Genomic DNA, 14,593 nt, shown 5'->3' on the forward strand with positions numbered 1-14,593 from the left:
CCTGCAGTTTTTGAGATGTGCTGCACAATTTTCCTCTACCCCCCCCCTCAGGGGGTTTCAAGGGTGCCATGCAATGAAGTGCTGATGAGTTTATGAAACTCTTTCCCATTTCTGATGACAAAGCAAGAATTTGGATGAGCAGAGGATGAAGTCGCATGGACTGTTGCGGCAGCCTCAGAATACTTCCATCATTTCAATACACAAGAACCACAAACTGCTTTTGGGAGAGCATTCTCTGAAGGGGTTGCAAAAACCAACCAGATCTTTACCTCAGTGATTGCTGGTCACAAGTGACTAGACAAAGTTCAGTTAATGAAATATGAGGTTTAATAATAAAAGGAAATTTCAAATTATGCAAATTACAGAAACATTCAGAATAGAGAAGCAGAGAAGTAATGAATGTCCAATGCAACAAATGACATTTAACAGCAGCAATATTTACTGACTCTGGGAAAGATCTGCCAGAGCAGAAAAGTCAGATTAATTTATAAGTAATTCACGAATTACAGAAACATTCAGAATAGAGAAGCAGAGAGGTAATGAATGTCTGATGCAACAAATGACATTTATGTTTAACAGCAGCAGTATTTACTGACTCTGGGACAGATCTGCCAGAGTAGAAAAGTCAAATTAATTTATAAGTAATTCACATCAATGATCTGACCCCAAAACCTACTACAGAAGGTATCTTAATGAGACCCATACCTCTCTGAGCTGGAAAAGCAAGCTCTTCATATATCAATATTTCTTCCTTACACCTTGATGCTGGCCAAAGCAAACAAGACCCACCTGTCCACAGTGTTTCTAACCTCACAGAAAGAAAATCAAGTTCATAATAGATTTTATTGATGCAAGGCTTCAGATGAAGGTATAAAAATACTCCATTTAAACAAATATGATCCAAACATTGCAGCTACCTTAAGTAAAAAAAGTAACAATTTTGGGGAAAATTGGAGTAAAATCTGATGTACTTTATTTTACATACTGAATTAAAGTAAGGAGGCCTTGGGAAAAAATAAAGAATCAAAATAATCTGGAGTTTTAAAGAGAGAAGTACTCTTCAGCCATGTCTTTACTCATATATTTAAGTCATCATGGCCTCAACTTATGCATTAAATAATGTGGTACAGTGAGGTACAGAGGTCATGCGACTTTTAAACCAAGTAATTCAAAGCTAAATGTTTGTGAACAACTCATGTTATCATGGGTGAATTACTGACAGTATGGGACACCATTCCTGGGTGCATTGAATCAGTGCAGTTACAGTGGGTGACAGACAGAATGACAATGACCTGCATTTGAACTGCAGAATTTCTAATTAACCAACAACTGAATTATAGCCCCACTTCATCTAGATGGTGTTTGCAATGCCAATGTCCACCATCAGAGCAACAAAGTTGAAAAAGAGGAATAGCTTGCGTAGGTCAATAAAGAGAGCAGCAGTTATTATAAGGCTTACCACAGCTAATACAGGAATGCTTCTCTGTGGCTTGTGATGGACCATGAGATGTCATGGAGCCCCAACAGAGAAGTAATTATAGTATACCTTCTAAAAATTAATCTTTTAACACTGCAGACAACTGAAGCCACAGATGAGCGTGACAACATTGCCAAGTGTTGTCTGTCTGTGAATCAGACACAGCTGACTGGTGAAACAGAAACTGCATGTTGACAACACAATGTTATTTTCTCTTTCAGTCTGGGAAAAAAAATTAACAGCTGTGAAAGTATTAAAATATTTCTTGTAGAAAGTTACTAGAAAGTTTCAAGGGAAATAATCAATTTTCTGTTCAGATATTCTCACGGCAGCAGGGAATTTCTACTACAAATATGTACAATATAGAAAATGCATTGTAACTGCATGATTTTAACTTTGTCTATCCATCTCCATTTGCTGCTTCTAATGTTAAAATTGATTGATAACCTCATAGTCTGGGAGCTGTGATAGTGTCAGGGTACAAGATTAATGAGTATACAAAGCAGGGATGGATTTTAATGTCAAACATATAGTCAATCTTTAGGAAATCCCCTTTCAGAAAAATGGGAGAATGAATATTTGCATACAGTTGATCACCCAGCTTATGTACTGCAAAATATAATAACAAAAAAACAAAAAAAAAATTTAATACCTTTGAGATAGTCTTCAGGAGCAAGTGATGACTTTTGTAGCAGCAATTTTGAACATTTACTTCTAAATGAACATTAGGGGTATGAGACACACTTGAACTTACCAAAAGTGATGACTTTTGTAGCAGCAATTTTGAACATTTACTTCTAAATGAACATTAGGAATATGAGACACTTGAACTTACCATGGTCAAATACATAGAAACATTAAGGTCACTTTTTTATAAGATGGTTATTTTTCTATTTTGCAATTCACCTTGATGTGTTTTCCAGCCATCTGAGATTGATTTTTGTAAACTGAAAAACGTCTATTTGGTTCTAGTTTTAGGGCTCTCTAAGGAAAATTCATTGTTGGGGAGAGAGAGGGGTGGTTCAGGCAAGACTTTCTTGTCAAACTTATAGACGAGTTTGGAAAAACCTAACCTTTATTCTTCTATATTAATTTAATTCATAGAGAAAATATAGTACTGACAGACAGTTTCTATTAAGTTGAGCAAAGAAAGTACAGTGAGCTCTAGGCCTATGCCATTGCCATGTTACTTACAGACTCTTTAGGATATACTCTCCCATGCTTTTCAGAGACCTTTTTAAGTTTTCCATATAGCATTTATTCTTGTGCTAGCTAAATGCTGCTATATAGTCTCCAGTAGAAGCCAGAAATCTTGACTTAATGCTCTTTTCATTGAGGTCCAGTAAAGTCAAATGTGGGCAGTGAGTTTGCTATACTACCACTAAAATCAGTGGTGGCTACATTCAGTTTGCATCTACTGATTGTGCATCTGTAGAAGCCAGAAATCTTGACTTAATGCTCTTTTCATTGAGGTCCAATAAAGTCAAATGTGGACATAATACCACTAAAATTAGTGGTGGCTGCATTCAGTTTGCATCTGCTGATTGTACATCTACAGAAACAGAGCTGTTCTACATTTAGCTTTGAACTCAAACAGTGGGTTTTTTTCTGATCCCTTTCATGGAGGGTCTCACACAACTTGTCTTGATTTGTTTGAGGCTGGGAATCATCAACTCTGCCCTGAAGAGTTCAGAGATAGTGACGGATATAGCTCCCATCCTGACAAAAGTTAGGTGCACTGATCCTGTGACATTCCCAGTACCTTAGTTTATCACCCATCTTACAAAGTGTACAAAAAAATGTACAAACCTTTATTTTCTTCCCATCCCCTTCTTGTTAAGTGGCTGTCTTCTCCAATCTTCTCAGATGTTCTTATGCCAGGTTGGCTGCAATAACTACCATAAACAAATGGTGAAAGCACATTGTAATTCATTCATGGGAGCATTTTTTTAAAAAGAAGAATTATTCTTGTCTAAGAAGAAATCAAATATGTCTGACACTGATTTACAGGAGGGAAGAGCAAACTGTAAAAACATGGCCATTAATAAATAATGAGGTACTTTCTGGTAGCTAGGCTGAAAGAAAGCTTTTGGCAGGTGTGAGTAAAAAAACATGTGTGGTCTTTTCATAACTAGTATCAATTAGCTGTATCTTAAGAGTATCAGATGGCTGTATGTATGAGGATTGTGTGTATGTAAAAGCTTAAGTTTAATCAATCATCATTACCTAGCAATAGACTCAAACATTTATTTTGTTGAAGAGTTTATGAGACTACCTTTAGTATTACACTAGGCCTTTTAGTTGTTTATTCATGTTAACATTAACCTCTATTTGCAGGAATTCTTCCAAGCTCAGCATTAGACTAATCAAAAACAGAAACCTCTTGAACTTGAGGGTTGTGTAACACTGAATGTAACCACTCCTGTGTTTTGCCAAGGAAGTCTTACAAGCCAGGTGTTTTCTGCTGAACCTTTTCTTATAGATCATTGTCCTTTCCGTCACCAAGGATGTGACCTGTATTTGCCAAGGTTCATAATTAGATCTTGATGACTTACAAACATTTGCAAGTAGAAGGGAGAATTGCAAATAAGAGCAAAATGGACTACAGGGGGTAAAAAAGGGAGGGAGGAGAAGAGAGAGATGCTTTCTCTTCACCAGTCCTCACCTGCATGAACAAAAATGTACACAAGATGGTAGAGGAACACTTAAACAGCTGAACCTCCTGCTGCCATCTGTTCCCTCTAAGTGTCTTCTGTATTGACAGGAGCTAGCCAGTTAGTAAGGACTCAATAACAAGTCATAAATCAAGTTCAAATTGACTTCAGTGCACCCTTACCTCTTCTTCAGTGACCTGGTATTCAACTGATATACAGCACTGACTGACAAGATAAATAAAGCTTTTCTGGTGAAAAAATGGGCTGCCCAGGCATGTCTTCCTGAGCCAAGTTTCAGCAAGAAAGGATACAGCCTCCGGCACTGGTAATTTCTGCACTAGTTGTGTTGCTGTTTCTGCAGTGTCACAATACCACTGATGTTCATGCACAGCATTGCTGCTTCCTACAGCAAGAAATGGCTGTAGAAGGAAAAGATGGCCTTGGCAGGTTGCCCCCTTAAAAACGGCCCACAGTGGATTAGTATTGGCATCTTCAGCCTGTTGGGTTGCAAATGGACTACTAGAAACAGTCTGATTCAATATTTCTGGGAAAATAGCATGTGTCTAGTAGTCAAATCCAGCATTTGTGAAAGGAACAGAGAACAGTCCATGAGCAGACAAGCTAGAGGACATTATTAATTGACATGTAAGTCTTTATTAGCAATTTTAGTGTTCAGTGGCTTCGTAGAGTCTAGTCACACTCCCAGACCACAATGTGACATTTCAGGACTTCCATTTCAGCGTGAGTTGTTCTTCTTGTTTGGCCTCATGTCCTTTGTGCCACCTTGCCAGTATCATACTTTCCTAAGTCCCAAGCATATCCCAAACCCAAATACCCAGGGGAGAAGTTGCAGCCTGAGCCCTACAGGTCCTGCTACAGGCTCAGAGAAACCTCTGAGGAGCAGGAGCTGAAAGGCCTGGCTCCCCACCAAATGATACACACAAACCGACCCAAAGTGGATCAGTTCTTTCCTCTGGAGTTAATTTTTTTTCCCAGAAGGATGCTCATTCCTGGGTTCCTCAGCAATACAAAAACTATTGTTTGAGGATGGGGGATGCTGTCATTGAGCTGCAGGTATATTCTCTGGCATGGTAAAAGTATATAAATAGGAAAGACAAAAACTATTGTTTGAGGATGGGGGATGCTGTCATTGAGCTGCAGGTATAGTTCTCTGGCATGGTAAAATTATATAGATAGGAAATCAACAGCTCTTAAGTTCCTGTTACAAAGCATATCATATAAACACCTGAGCATCATAAATAAGCAGCTAGCAAATTTTTTCTTTAAAAGGAAACAATGTCTTTTAATCAGTCTTGTTTTCAGACACTGTCAAAGTATTGTGCTTGGAGCTTTTGGGAAATATCCACTCTGGGATAGATAAATCAAATTTTTAAAGATAACTGAAAGTGTTAAAATTTGTCAACATTACACAAAACTGAAAGGAGTAAGTGAAATATTGGGTGATCTTAAAAACAGTTCAGTGCTAATTAGCTCCATCTATTCCTTGACCACAATAAACATTTCCTTCACTTTGCATGCTTTTTTTCATTAAAGAAGCCTGGCTTTAGCTTGCTCCAAATTGATTCATCTTTGCATACGCTATTGCATACTTATCCTTTCTGGATATTTAAGATTTACGTCATCCTGTTGATGAGATTTTCCCAGCAGCCTGTGAACCAGTCAGACCAAGCATGCAGCCACTTAGCTGGGAGAATTGGTGTGGGATGAGTCAGTTCCACGCTGTATCTGCAGCCCGCGCTGGCTGGTGATGAGGAAGTGGCTCCTGTGCCGTATCATCTCCGAGTCATGCAGTCCGGAATACGGTGAGCTGCTGATTTGCTAGTCTGGGATCTAATTTTCTTTCAAAGATGAATCTCCTATGGTTAGCACTGAAGATAAGTTGTTATTCTGCACAGTTCTTTCTGTAGTGAACAGCAATAGCACCAACAGCAGTAAGTATGATTTAAAGTATCATTTTAAAAGCTGTTCATTCCCAATGGCTGAAAGAGAAACACAGCTGGGGGCAAAGCTCTTTTCACACACAGCTATGAATTCAGAGTAAGGCTCTTTCCTTTCTCTGAAGTTATTAGAGGACCTTAAGGATGCAGAATTTGATCGTACCTTTTCACTGTTCAGTGCCTCTCTCCTCTGGGTTTGCCTCCATTTTAGAGGTGGTGTTCAGAAGCCAACAAATATCAACAAAGCAGTTACAGTCGGTAGCTGCAGTTCGTTCCTGTTGGATTGATGGGTGCAGAGAAGCACTGACAAGGCACAAGGGACCTGCCCTGCTGTGCCTCTGCTCTGTGCAGCAGCTGCAAGGATTCCCTTGCCCTGCTGGAGTGAGAGGCAAGGGGCTGCTCTTGCCCTCAGGAGCCCTGAGAGAAGCTTTTGCTGCAGAATGAAGGCACTGGACCACGTTATGGCACTACTTACTGAGACTACCAAATATGTAGAATCCCTCACCCCGTGTAGAGATAATTCCTTGGCTTTGGATGGATATGTTTTGCTTTGCTATTAAAACATTATTTTCTCAGAATCTCTTAGTCCTCTGTGCATTTCAGAGATTTGCATTCATGCTGGAGTTTGGATTTATAGTCCTTAGCCTAAGTACTGTACTTGCAGAAAGAGTACAAACATTGCATTACTCTGTATAAACAGCTAGCTTTACTTGGCAAGGAAAAATGGTATTTTTTACTGAAAACTAGGAATAGAAACCGTGGGAAAAAGTTTGCAGCTCAATCATCTCATGTATTCTCCAAATTCCTAGGGTACAAATCTGGGCTAATTTCAGACTGTCTTGAGTAGAACTGCACCATGTTTGCAGAAGAAGCATTCAGATTAGTAGTTGCCAGATCTTCTGTTTAACCCCTATAAAGAAATAATTATTTTGTACTACTAGCTTATTGGGAATTTGAGCATTGCCCTCTAGATTTCAAGCATATGAATGGAAACTTAGGAAGATTTTTTTTTTAATATTGTGCTCTTTTGGGGTTTTTTCTGAGAAATGCATACAAGATGAGTGGAGTTATACACTTTCAAAACTCCTCTTCAGCCATAGGATCACCTTACAGCCTCCATGGTTCCCCTAACAGAGAAACAGTTTTAAAAATTAACTGTGTGAAAATGAGAAACTTTCTGCTGATTGATCAAACAATACCCACAGAAATGCAAGCTAAATGAATCACAGTAGAAACCACTGCTTTCCTGACACTTTTCTCAAAGTAACAGTTGTCATTCTCAAGTCCTTTTCTGTTCTTTCCCACTTCTAGTGTCCCAGTTTTGTGTAAGAAGGGCATGATAATTTTCAACACATTTTTCAAATAGTTTTTATGTCTGGAAAAGTGCTATTTCCATTCCCTTGTGCGCCGTTTTCCATTTTAATTGGTTTATGTTTTAAAGACAAACAAACAAGGAGAGTAGATGACCCATAGTATTTTAGACATTGTGACATCTCTCTTTTTTTGGTTTTCCAAACCAAAAAAAGAGAGATGGTTTTCCAAACCAATTATTTTCCAAATCAAAAATAATTATTGCAGAAATATCATTTTATTTAGGAAAAAAACCACAGCAACAATATTGTACAAAAGTTTTAAATATGAATTTTGATGTATAACTGCTTTACTATACTACAGATTCAAAAGATTGCTAAACACTGCCAATTTGTAAGTGCTTTGAGTTCTCACAAAAACAGAGTTCAGCATGCTTCTCTTTGGTATTTTAAGGAGCAAGACTGAGACTATTTTCATGACATAAATATTTGGAATATTTTTTCCATATCAGCATTAAGGCACAAGAAAATGCCTGTTTGAAGCATCTGCACCAACAGAGTGAAAGCTTGTTACCACTGTGTTCCTTCTCACTCTAAATTAGTTTGCAATTTCGCCTGCTTAATTACTTAATTATCTTGATATATCAAAACCTCCTGCTTTACGTTCATTCCAGCCAACACTCTGTTAAATGCCACCGTTCCCATGCTCACAGCTCCCCCTAGATCTGTGGTTCACTCATTTCCGATGTGTGTGGGTCTTGCGGTGCAATTTTATTGCAAGCCAGGAGATGGAGGGAAGCGCTCCCTGACCAGACACAGAGCCTGGGCACAGGAGGAGGCAAAGCAAAACCCACCCTGCATGGCTGGCTGCTGCCTGCCCCTCTGCAGCAGGGCACACCTGCCCAGGGCAGGGGAACCCCAGCCCCAGGGGTTCCCCCAGAGCTTTGCAGGTTGCTGCCAGAGCTGCCTCTGGAAGAAGCGCTTGAAGCAGAGCTGCCATTCCAGAAAATGCCCTTGAGTTTTGGCCCTGTGCTACTCAAGAGTGTGGAGCATGGAGGGAGAGCCCTGTGTGCATGCATGGATGGCCTTGGACTGAGTGCCCTTAATGAGCTGGCTGACAGACTTCTTTATGACAACGAGTTGTACAGAGTAATGTAACATGGGTTTGTTCCCCTAAATTTTACCTTCCTATAAAGTGCATATGTGTCAAGACAGTAGTTACCAAGACCTAAACCTTCATTCCTCAAAGAGAAGTGCTTGGCTCTGTGCATCTCAGGAGGTGAAGGCCTCTTTCACAGACCAGTATTTGGGACCTAATATGTCTTTTTCACTTTTCCCCAGCTCTGAAGAATTGGACCTGACTCCTCTCCTAAACACATCCTCTCAACACTCTCCAGTGATTTTTCTCTCAGTCTGATTGTTATTTCTGCACTTTTTTAGTTGTCAAACTCTCTTTTCAAAGAGAATCTTGTAGTGCAAAACCTCAGTCCGTATATGATAGCAGCCTCAAAAAAAATTATAAAAGACCTAAGTTGTATGCACCCGTTTTGATTTTTGTGCACACAACATAATGAAGTAGCTAACCCAGGTCATCAGAAGAATTTGCAATAGTATCTCAACCCACCTTGTTGCATATGCCCTTGAGGCACCCAGCTTAGCTGGGCTTTACCTGATGGTCATCACAATAATGCTTTTTTTACATTCAGCTGTATCACTGTTTTAAAAGGCTGCACGGTCCTTTGTGGAACAAAAAATTGATGCTACTCATCTGTGACTCTGGTACAGCCAATAGAAGGTGTTTACTTAAAACACTTTTCCAATAGTTGTATCCTGCAAATAGCTGTTAGCTGGTGAGCTAACAGATAGATAGATTAAACATGTTTGTTCAGTAATCATGACTAGGCTGGTAGATACACAACGTGTCACTCTGTCTACATTATACTTTCCAATGAAATCTTACATGCTGCTGTAACCAACCTATACTTATGTATTTTGCTATATTTTAAAAGCTTATGGGAGGTAGACTACATGGTGTCTTTTGTTCTTTGCTTAGATAATACTGGGCCACTCACAATATGACTGTAACTTTTAATCAAACAAGTAAACGTACTTCAAATCAATTTAATTTACCTATAAATAAGGCCCATTGAGCCAGTATGGGAGCTACAGCCATGATTTTGCTCTCTTTGTGGGTGACAAAATAAACAGTTTGAGCTACTATTCACATCAACAGCTGCTACTGAGTCAAATGGCCCAGAATGCTGTCCATCACACCAGCATGCCCCAGTAACACACGGGGGCTTCTGGAGGCTTCTCCAGCTGTGGATTAAAAGCCTGTTCTCTCAAAATTTGTGTTACCCAGAACTGTAATGGTGGTGAAGAGGATTAGCTGCCTTCTGAGATGGTCTTTAAAAGGAAGAAGTGCGACTCAACCAGTAGAAAACAAATGAGTGTCAGGAGCAGACTTCTACCCAGAATGAAGTGACAAAGGTAAGAGAAGAGGATTTTAACAGTATGCTTCTTTGTATTTCCATTTTATTAATTTTAACTTTTGTGACTATATATGGAAGGAAAGCATTCTGCTTTCTTCTTTAAAACTTCTTCAGGGTTCAGCTCACCTGAACAGTTTGCCACATGTGTTTTGATTTATTTAGTTTCCATGTAATGCAAAGCCACACACTTTATCTGAGTTTTTTCCATCCAAAGATGGCCTTCTACTTTCTTTTATTTAAAAAAAAAGAAAAAAAATTTCCCTGATTTTTTTTTTTCTTTTTTTTTTTGGTTTAAGAAAACCTGTTTTCAGGGCAGATAATATTTCTTTAAGGCTAAACAGTTTATCTATCAGAAAACAGTTTATTTATAAGAAAACTGATAAATCTATCAGTTTATCTATCAGAAAACAGATTATCTATCAGAAAATCAGAAGTTATTAATCTTTTAAATCTTAAGGAAAACTAGAGATAGCATGTTAATTCTTTTTGATTGGCTTCATAGAATGTTTTATCACAATCATTTAATTTATTTAAACTTTAAAACAGAACAAATCAAGTTCAAAATCTGTGTGGCACATTTACAATGATGCCCAGTAGATACTTTTAAATTGGTGTTTAATTCTTTCTACTGTGAAAATTGAAAATTTGAGTTAATAAATAGTCATCTGGCCTCGGGTGTAAATGTGATGAAAGAAGGAATGACAGGCAGGAAAAGAAACATTAATAGACTGACAAAAATGGAAAGAAAAGGTATATGAAGTGATAATTAAAATGAGGTGAAATGGTGCAGAGATGGTGTTAAATATTAGTAGGCAGAAAAACGGGGAAGTGAAAAGCACCCCAAACAGCACATAAATATACTCACACTCCATATGTTCCCCACTCCTGAGAGTGACTTTGGGTGAACCTTGTCCCTGGCACTTGGGTGCCACTGCCTGGCCCTACTTGCAAAATCCCTCTGTATAACATAGGCTGGTTGCTAGTTGTAGCTGTCAAGGTTTTGCAAGCTATTGTTTTTTGTCTATGTTCATTCAGTTTCCAGTGCCATGGTATGCTTGTAATTACATTTGGTTTAATATGGGAAAGAAATTATTTTTTAAATTGTGTTCTATCCAGAATAAGCAGAGGCAGCTAAATCCCAAAGCAAGTGGGTTAAATCAGTACTGGCTGAATCGCCATGTCAGTATTTTTCTGACAACCATTTTAGACCATAATGATAGTGCTACTGAACAACATATGCTAATTATCTCTATTTTTTCACAATAACACCATGTTTCTGTTATTTATAAGAAAGATTTTTCAAAAATAAATATTGCTTGCCAAGTGCATAAAGTACTGTCATTAAATGTTTTCATAAAAAGAGTGACTTGCAAAAGGGACATGCTACTGCCTACACAAGAGGACACTGGTGTTTGTGTCCTTGGATGCAAACTAAACCTATGTTCTGAGAATGCTTCTCTCCATGTTTGTGCCTTAGCCAAAAAAACAGACAAATATAGTCAATACTCATAGTAATGCTAAACTCCTAGAACTGAAAAAAAACTAGAGCTCAACAGAAAACAAACCCATTTGCTTATGCAGCAGATAATGTTTTAGATTAGTCAGATTCTTCCATTTTATTTTGTCAGCAAAAGGGCAGAAAATTTTTTTTTGAGATCTTTTCCTGGCATCTCTATTTACAGCTAGAGCCTGCAAGGATTTTCCAGTAAAACTTGATCTGTCCAGTCATCACTATCAGGGCAGGGCTGGAGGAGAGGTCACGCATGGATCCCTCAGCTTTAGCACTTCTGTTTTAGACTTGTAGGTTTTAAACTTCTGTATCCAAAAAGAAGTTGAGGAAGCTTCAGAATTTAAAATTACTGAATTTCAAGAGCAAAGTGGAAATAGAGTACTCCAGCTAATACAGATGAAGAAGACTAGAACTGAAAACTGAAACAGAAAATATTGAAAAGGGCTTTTCATCTGCCCACTGGACAAGGCACTGCCCAGTGCAGGCATCTCAGAGTCACTTCTGTCCTGGAGTGAGGACAACCCATTATGCAGTTTACTTTATCAAAGGATATTCCCATTTCCAGGGAAGTCGGATGATGAAAGTGTCATTCTACTAAATGTAATTACAAAATTCTTTCATCCTTCATAAGTATATGAAATGTGAATTTCCTGCACATCCAACCAAATGAAGGTGTTTACAATGCCCTTTTATTTTCCTCCCTGCAGCTCTTCCCATCTAGAAAGTGGAAAATCAGTTGTAAACATACTTTAGAATTGGGAAAAACAGTGCGTGTCCTACGTAGCTACGTGGATTTGAGACCCCAGTAAGGATGCAATTGTGCTGTGAATCTGTAAATGGCTCTTGCATAAGGAGCACCTGGTCAAACAGCATCCGTATCTCCATGTACATCTTCATGGGTTGCATTATTCTGGCCACAGTCGTTGGAAATCTGACAGTTATCATCTCAATATCCCATTTCAAGCAGCTCCACACGCCTACAAATTTCTTGATACTTTCAATGGCTATGGTAGACTTCCTGCTGGGATTCTTCATCATGCCTTGCAGTATGGTGCGCTCTGTTGAGCACTGCTGGTATTTTGGGGAGTTCTTCTGCAAGATCCACTCAAGCATGGACATTATGCTGAGCACAGCTTCTATCTTCCATCTTTCCTTCATATCCATCGACCGCTACTATGCTGTGTGTGACCCTTTAAGATACAAATCAAAGATAAATACTTTTGTCATCATGGTCATGGTGTGCATAAGCTGGATGGTCCCTGCTGCTTTTGCTTTTGGGATGATCTTTCTAGACCTAAACTTGAAAGGGGCAGAAAAGATTTATAATCATGTTTACTGTGCAGGAGGATGCTTTCTCATTTTTAGTGAAACTTCAGGTATTGTGGCCTCCACAGTGTCTTTTTACATCCCTGGATTTGTTATGCTGTACATCTATAGGAAAATATACTCTGTAGCCAAGAAGCAGGCAAGATCTATCAATGCAATTAGCAGAAAAAAAATGCAATTTGAAATGAAGCACCACATTTCATTCTGCAGAGAAAGGAAAGCTGCTAAGACTTTAGGCATCATAATGGGAGCATTTCTCATCTGCTGGACTCCATTCTTCTTCTTTACAGCTACCAATCCATTTATGAATTACGTGATACCTCCTGTTCTCATTGATGCTTTGGTTTGGTTTGGCTATTTAAACTCTACACTTAACCCAATTGTTTATGCATTTTTTTACATGTGGTTTCGCAGGGCGTTGAAGATTATTCTGTTTGGAAAAGTTTTTCAACAGGACTCTTCCAGGACTCATTTGTTCTCAGACTAACATGCTTTAAATGGTTGGATTCATGGCTTTGAACTTTTGCCTGGAGGTTGAACTCTTAGATGTAAGAGTTGTGAAGGAAGGAAATTCCTTCCAAAATTTGTTTGCCTATTTACCAAATGTAGTTTAAGCAGATAAGCAACTATTGTGCTTTACGTATTCTTTCATTCCAGATTAGATTTTGTATGTGGTGTTTTGATTATAACTATTTATTTGCAATGCACAGAAAAGCAAGAGTTCCATTTAAAAAAACTTACAGCAGTTTATATCCCATAATTAAAATCTTCATAATTAAAAAAATATTCTGATGCAACAGATTAATTTCTTGAACATGTTTATATTACAGTATTTGTGTTCATTTGTGTTCTCCTCTAGAAAGAGCAGAGAAACCTTTTCCTCTGGATTTCTTGGCATCTTTGTCTAATAACCCAAAGCTCTCTAAGTTTTGTATTTCCCCTTCCATACGTGTGCAGAGGTCAAAACAGGCCAATAACCGGCCATACCTGCACAGTCAGTGGAGGGAAGGTGAGATGGAGAAAGGTTGTGTTGCTCTTTCTGTTTCCATTTCAACTTGTCACTTATGAGTTTGCCACTTAAAGGCTTTGCTGCTTAATGAGATCAAAAGTGTGTTTAACAAGATGAAAGACAAGAAAAAATATGAAGTTTGAAGTGAAAAACAATTGCAAAAAAGCTGCATTGCACCCGAGAATGCCAGAAAATGATGTCTATCTAATGAATGTTTATAGATGTAAAACATTATTTACTACGTTGCATCTTAGAGAACTTTTTTTTTGCTTGGGCATGTGTTATTTTGTCTCATGGCAATGCTGTAAGAGCTTTCAAGGAAAGCATATAGAGAATTGTGAAGAAATCCTGCGGTTGAACTCAGCTGAATCCTGACGGAACAGTACTGGGAGTGGGCAGGAAATGATCAGTATCTGAGAAGAGACCATGGAGAGAAATTGATGACTCTGTACTGAAGTAAGAGCTATACTCAGCAGAATGTCCTCCATTTGTATTCCTCGTAAAAGTGCATCATATTTGTATCTCGTCTTTGTTTTCTGTACTCTATGGAGTACTGAAGCACTCTATGCTGAAAATATTAAAAGTTGAATGATTATACATTTCAGCAGGGCAAGGTATCAGGATCTGAAATTGTGTATATTACTGTTTTGTTGCCATCTTGTAAAGTTTGCCCTCCTAAAAATGACATAAAAAGGAACAATGAAACATATGAAACATGCACCATATCAGCACTTCTACTATGGATCCTTGCTAATGACAACATGACTGTTTTAATACTTAATCTCACAAAAATAAAGCAAGATAATTTTTTAATAATCTCTTTCAAATAAATAATATGTAATTATTTTCTTCCTTCA

At 38.3% G+C, this 14,593-nt stretch overlaps 1 protein-coding gene across 1 annotated transcript; it reads left to right on the forward strand.

Moving 5' to 3' along the window:
* Positions 1-5,859: 5,859 nt before the first annotated feature.
* On the forward strand, positions 5,860-14,529 carry TAAR1 (trace amine associated receptor 1). Its single transcript, XM_039707448.1, has 3 exons — positions 5,860-5,954; positions 9,762-9,889; positions 12,109-14,529. Exon 3 carries the CDS (start codon positions 12,213-12,215, stop codon positions 13,212-13,214), a length of 1,002 nt encoding a protein of 333 aa, XP_039563382.1. The 5' UTR covers positions 5,860-5,954; positions 9,762-9,889; positions 12,109-12,212; the 3' UTR covers positions 13,215-14,529.
* Positions 14,530-14,593: the final 64 nt, after the last annotated feature.

The sequence above is a fragment of the Passer montanus genome, unplaced genomic scaffold (genome assembly GCF_014805655.1).
Source record: "Passer montanus isolate IOZ18808 unplaced genomic scaffold, ASM1480565v1 scaffold2, whole genome shotgun sequence".
Classification (NCBI taxonomy): domain Eukaryota; kingdom Metazoa; phylum Chordata; class Aves; order Passeriformes; family Passeridae; genus Passer; species Passer montanus.